The 6,000-nt window shown below is 36.8% G+C and overlaps 1 protein-coding gene across 2 annotated transcripts; it reads right to left on the reverse strand.

Moving 5' to 3' along the window:
• Window positions 1-650: 650 nt before the first annotated feature.
• LOC122005066 (uncharacterized protein At5g41620-like) lies at window positions 651-4,038 on the reverse strand. 2 transcript variants are annotated; one of them, XM_042559974.1, is made up of 3 exons: window positions 3,273-4,038; window positions 2,624-2,749; window positions 651-2,399 (listed from the first exon to the last, which is right to left on the reverse strand). In XM_042559974.1, the coding sequence occupies exons 1-3, from the start codon at window positions 3,600-3,602 to the stop codon at window positions 801-803; spliced, it is 2,055 nt and encodes a 684-aa protein (XP_042415908.1). In that variant the 5' UTR covers window positions 3,603-4,038; the 3' UTR covers window positions 651-800. The 2 variants fall into 2 exon arrangements, with proteins under 2 accessions (XP_042415908.1, XP_042415909.1); XM_042559975.1 differs by having other exon boundaries at window positions 651-2,393; window positions 3,273-4,029.
• Window positions 4,039-6,000: the final 1,962 nt, after the last annotated feature.

Consider the following 6,000-nt stretch of genomic DNA (forward strand, 5'->3'; position numbering starts at 1 on the left):
GGATGGATAGACTGCTGTGAAAGGCACTGAATGGCAATGCCACCTCGAGAGGGATTCAGAAAATTAAATAGTATGAACTGAAACAGCATGACACAACACAAGTCTAGCAATTTATTTTTATTTTTTTTTAGTTGATACTATAGCATTTATAAATTATTGATCACCTTCTTCATTTCCTCAGGCTGGACTTGGACGCTCTTCAAATAACATCGCCATTTGCCCTATGATACTGACAGTATCTCAGACAATGTTTGGCAGAAAAAGGAGGATGACAAACTTGACAGTAAGCACATGCGTCTACATACTCTAGCCTTTATTGTAGTTTCCGTGTAACACAATTTTGTGGTTTCTTTTACTTAATATTGTAGAAGAAATTTTAATTGCATCTTAGGGCCTCCCATTGATTGAATCTGCATGCTAAACAAAAAAGCAACCAAGGAAATTATGCCTGATAGATTTAATTGACCAGAATAATAATTTCCCACGAGAACTATAGCCAAAGTCATCCAAATTTCAAGCATGCATATCGCATTCCTATGAGACTGCCACTGCCTCAAATCTACTTCAGCATTTCGACTGCTAATGCTTCTACATATTTGATAAGATCAGTAATTAATACATAAAACATAAAACCAAAAAGAAATCCCTCATTATAGTGGTAAATGCCATCCAAGGCTATATAGCACCAATATCAGTAAGAACAATCAGAGCAATGAACCAGCAGGCATTCACAATTTCATTGCGGGAGTAACATGATTTCTAAGGATGTAAAGTCTTTTGTCAACGACACTGACATGACTTCATCCCCAGTGCTTTATTCGAACTGTGGGCGCGCGCTTTATGGTCTTCAAACGACTGTGTTTTCCCTCTGATCTTGCTTCCAGCAATTTTGTCTTCAAGGTGCTTTCTTTTACACCGCGTGCCAGTCTGGAGGAAGACTCAGCTAGATAGGGCGTTTGCTGGTGCTTCCACTGCGGAACTGGGCTATTTGTCTGATGGACATTTCCAAAATCAGAGTCCTCAATTGAAGCAATTTGGGACTTCCATAACATGTGAGAATCTTCACGGCATGTGCCCTGATCCACTGAACCACATCCAGATACTGCTGCAAGATTTTTCACTGGATTATCAGTCTGATGCTTTGAACCATTCATGTGAGACAAATTCTGCTCTGTATCATGTCTGTGTTCCTGAGAATGATAACAATCAGATTTAAGTGATCTGCTTGTCTCAGTGGGATCAACTTCAATTTTTGCTTGTTCATCATCTGTTGGAAAGTGTACCTCCTGCAATCTGTTCAATAGCTGAATTCTGTTTACAGATAGCTTTGCTTTGTCAATTAATTGGTTATATTGGATGTGCAAGTCTGATAAATTTTCATTGCAGTCTGAAGGGCCTATCTTTTCTCCCAGTGAAGTAGTCATTCCTCGAGTTTCCAGCTTTTCTAATACATTCTGGTTAATGTGTTTCAGCTGGTCATGGCTTCCATGGTTACGAGAACTCACATTGAGCTCAAAGCAGAGTGTATCACTTGCCACAGATTCATCTTCATCATCAGCATCATGAGGTGCACTGGTAGCCCCATTTAAGTGGACAGATTCAAGAGATTGACGCCGTAAGTTACAGTGTCTCTTATCATCGTAAGCATTATTACCGTGCAAGGCACTAGCTTTCCGAGTGTGAAGAAATGATTCAATTTCATTTCTTAGTCTGTCTGCAACTGTTGTTTTTTCAGCTAAATCTCCTTGAGCTTCAGCAATATTCATCTGAACTCGCTCATCGAGCCAAGCTTCTGAAATATGAAGTACCAATCTATCTACTTTATGGCAGCAATCTCTAGGAGTTGTTTGGCTCAACTCCCTGACTTCTTGCTCATAATCTGTAATGCCTTTTGCAAATTCATCACACAGGTCCTCCAAAAGGCCACATGACTTTCTCTCGGTATCCAGATCTTTCAAAACGTTCATGTACACAGCATTCACTTCGGACAACTCTTTCCCTAGTTTTCGGTGAAGACTTTCAGAGCATCTTCTAAGATGTCTCTCATCTTCAAGCTCATCTCTAACTGACTGTACTGCTTCTTTCACTTTCTGCTGCTCCTTGTTCTTCCTAATCAGTTTGTCATCTCCAAGTTGCTTCATTAGATCATCCATTTCACAACGATATAGATGATGCTCTTGCATCAGCTCTTGAATGTGTGCTTGTGCATGCTCTAGCTCCACCTTCAATGCTTTCACCAATGATACATTCGATTCATGCTGTTCTTCCAGGCTCCAAACTCGATTTAGTAGTTTCAACAATTCTGTTGATGTTCTGAGACCATATCCTGCCGCGCCATTTTTCCCCTTGAGATCTAGAAGACTGCAAGGCGTAGCTTGACTAATTGCAGCCAACTGCAACTGGACAGATATTAATAGATACAACCTTTGAGACATCACATGCTGCAGTTCTATTTTAAAATGCACAGCCAGCTTCATAGGATATATGCAACATGCTAAGAATTGAGAGACATAAGTGACACGATAGCATAATGCTCTTAGTCATGCATTGTATTGAAACAAGGGTAAAATTTCGACCATGACCTCCAAAAGAACCCAATTAAATGTTAAAAGCATGCTTTTACCTTCATGGAACTACTGTAACTTGCAGGAGATGCAAGTTCCACAGCTCGGGTTTTTCTCTCGTTCAATTTGTAATTTTTTACTAATGAAGCTGCAACATGCCGCCTCAAACTACTTGCATTTTCAAGCTGTAATAAAAAACAAAATAAGTTCATGGACAGTAACTACATCTCAATAAGTTTCTAAGAAGGCTGTAATACAAAGCTCACGCCACAGTAATAATCTACAAACTGCTCAAAAATGTACTGAAGTTAATAGTAACAGGATATGGTAATGACTATGTGGTCGAAACAGCTGGAGTTCTTGGCTTCTTGCATGTAATGGGATAAATCAAGAAGCTAACTGTTTTCTTATTTCATGAGTTAATAAATGATCTTCTTATATGTTCACAAAAAAGGCAAGCCCAATACACGACGAAGGTTCACCGCCTCTTCTAGTTTCATGCTGAAATCGTGAAGGAAAATGAATCAGAGGAGAAAATTCAATGTTTTTCTCTTTTTTAGTTGGCAAGATTTCATTCGTAGTCACAGAGATGTGCATAAAATCAGTTCATAATCAATAATCTCGGCAAAAACTACCAAAGAAAAAAAAAATCATCAAGAAAGGCATTAAGTCGAACACTTAAACAGCATTATGAATCACGAGACTTACCCGGTTGTCAAGACCGTCATCAATCGCCTTCCCTTCCCTTTGTCGTCGGAGCTTGTCGCGTCTCCGGCTCGTCGCTGCGTAGGGCACCAAGTCCTGGTTCTCCCATAGGTTCGCTCCAAGCTTCCGCGCCGACACCGAACTCCTCTTGGGCTCGCTCGGTTCGCTCTCGGAAGAGCCGAGCGCTCCCAACTTCCAGGCGGGTACCGGAGTGCAAAGGCCGCCCTTTTTCTCCACTGCGACCCCTCTCCTCAACTTTACCCCTAAAAACTCCTCTTTTCCAACTCCGCTGCTGCCCTCGTCATCACCTGCGACAGCCATTCCCCCTTCCATGGCCCCCCACACTCGCCGGTCTCTCTTTTCCTCAAAAATCAAAATTTTCCCCCATCAGGAGCACAAGTAGGAGCCACACGCGCTTGCCCTTGGCATGTCCTCCCGACTTCTCCTGCTGCTTCTGAAGCAGGCAGAATCCTAAGTAGTACAGCCAAGATGGGGCCTTTATTAGCTTAAAGAAGCGGGGTTTGCTTGCCACAACAACTATTTCTCCACTCCAGGGGAATACGAGCGATGAGCAGTAAATCCAGTGGGAACTGAACCGAGAGGAGGGTGTGCTTCCCAGGCTTTAATTTTAAAATGCAAGGGAAGTTTTGAGGGGATGCATGCCAGGAATTGGTGTGCAAACTGAGAGGGTGATCCAAAAAGTCCCGGCAGCTTCGAAATGCAACTTTTGAGGGTGAGGACACAGTTGGCTTAGGCCTTGTGGTTCTCGGCGAGAGAATTAATATTTAGTGGTGTGAATGGATTGGTTGTTAACAACAATATCATGGAGAATACTGGTTGGTTACCCATTAGGGGTTGTTAACTTTTCCATTTTACTTTTCAAGTTTTGATTAATCATAGTTTACTCTCCAAACTTTGTATATGTTCAAAAAATAATATGAAATTAAAAATCTTAATCGGTAGCCAAGAGATAAAAGTAATAAGAGAAAGAAGTAGAGACATATGATAATTTAAGGAGCCTTTTGAAACAAAAAAAATTATAAAGGGGTAAGCTAAAAATATAATTTATCAAAATTCATAGGAGGAAATGAAAAAAAAAAACTTAAGCAAAGTGACTATTAGTCTATTAATATACATTTATTTTTATAAAATAAAAGTAAAAAAGATATCTTTCCAATTGTCTTTTTAATATATTTAAATTCATAAAACAAAAAAAAAATATTTTAAAAAATAGAAACGATAAATTACTGAATCACATAAATAAATTTTAAAATTAATAAATTATGTATCTAATTTTGTCTTTACCCCTCCAAATTGATTATTACAGTGTAATAATTGATTAGGATATGTTCATTAGTAATATCCTGAATCAATTATTATAATGTAATATTCGAGTAGAAAATTTAATTTGTATTTAAAAAATTATGACTCTCGCTTAAAAAACTGAAGTTAATGAAATTTGAGTATATATATATATATGAGAATCAGGAGAATACATCATATATAATTCTATGTCATTCTGAATTATTTAGGTTCACCAATCGATTTTGGTCTGATTTCGATTAAATTCGGCTCATGGAACGAGAGAATGGAATAACATGCACCCAGCTAATATATTATCGTATAATTTTTCAGATTATATTCATAACTTCAAATATCATTTTCATACGCTATATTAAGAGAAATAATCTTTTAAACATGAATATATACAAAAAAAAAAAAAAACATTTATATTCAAAAAATTATTACTCTTAATATAACGTATGAAAATGATATTTGAAAATAGAAATATAGTCAGAAGAACTAGATGAATACATATTACTCAATTATATATTATTCTAAATTTTTTAGGTTAATCTTAGTAGTTAATTTAGAGATCTCATAATTACATAGAAGCGGATTTTATGTGTTAGTTTAATTTTTTTAATTATATTCAGACACACACTATATTAAAATTTATTCTCAACCGAGTTAAATAGATTTACCAATGTAGTAATCGAATCGATTGAGAATAAAAAGCGTAAAATAAATATCGGATATATAATTTTGTTATTTTTAAATTTGGATAGGTGATTTGAAAATAAGTGATTTGTCGAAAATGAAACATTAAAAAAAATCCCTAACTAAATAACCTGAAAATTCTTTCATTAAAATACGGAATAGCGTACAACACTCAAGAACTTTATTCAGTTGGAATCTTTAATATTTTGTACAATTTATTTCATATCACTCGCCATCACATCCGAGTCCAGTCCGTCTCTTGTTCCTGAAATTGTCCTTTTAATTTTCCTACGGACAAAAACTAATAAGCAGGTAGTAAAGAATGAGATGTCACTTCACTATCTAAAAGAGCGATAAATCGGACTTTGTTCAACAATAACAACGTATTGAGATAATTAACAGAGCATTCCGTACACTTTGAGATTCGATCTCAAATTTATTAATAGCAACACTTTTATGAATCACTCGGTGTTTTGGAAAATACGAGGGAAATGTTCAATTTAAAAATAATAATAATAAAGATTTTATTTTTTTTCTTTTCGTTTTTTTTTTCGAAAATCATGCCTAATTGAGGCCTCTGCTGCAGCAGTCACATTGAGAAAGCTGCAACGAAGTGATAGAAAAGATTTTGAGAACGGATCCTCAAAATCTGTTGCCGATCCCTTTTCCCATGCTCTTTAATTTCTACCTCAGTGACCATCGCTGACCACACGAAGACAAATCTTTTGCT

The sequence above is a fragment of the Zingiber officinale genome, chromosome 7B (assembly GCF_018446385.1).
Source record: "Zingiber officinale cultivar Zhangliang chromosome 7B, Zo_v1.1, whole genome shotgun sequence".
In the NCBI taxonomy this organism is placed as follows: domain Eukaryota; kingdom Viridiplantae; phylum Streptophyta; class Magnoliopsida; order Zingiberales; family Zingiberaceae; genus Zingiber; species Zingiber officinale.

Coding starts and splice junctions, on each gene's coding strand:
- LOC122005066 (XM_042559974.1), bottom strand. CDS start 3,602: ATGGAAGGGGGAATGGCTGTCGCAGGTGATGACGAGGGCAGCAGCGGA. Junction 2,750..3,272: donor ATGACGGTCTTGACAACCGG/GTAAGTCTCGTG, acceptor TTTTTATTACAG/CTTGAAAATGCAAGTAGTTT. Junction 2,400..2,623: donor GTTACAGTAGTTCCATGAAG/GTAAAAGCATGC, acceptor ATATCTGTCCAG/TTGCAGTTGGCTGCAATTAG.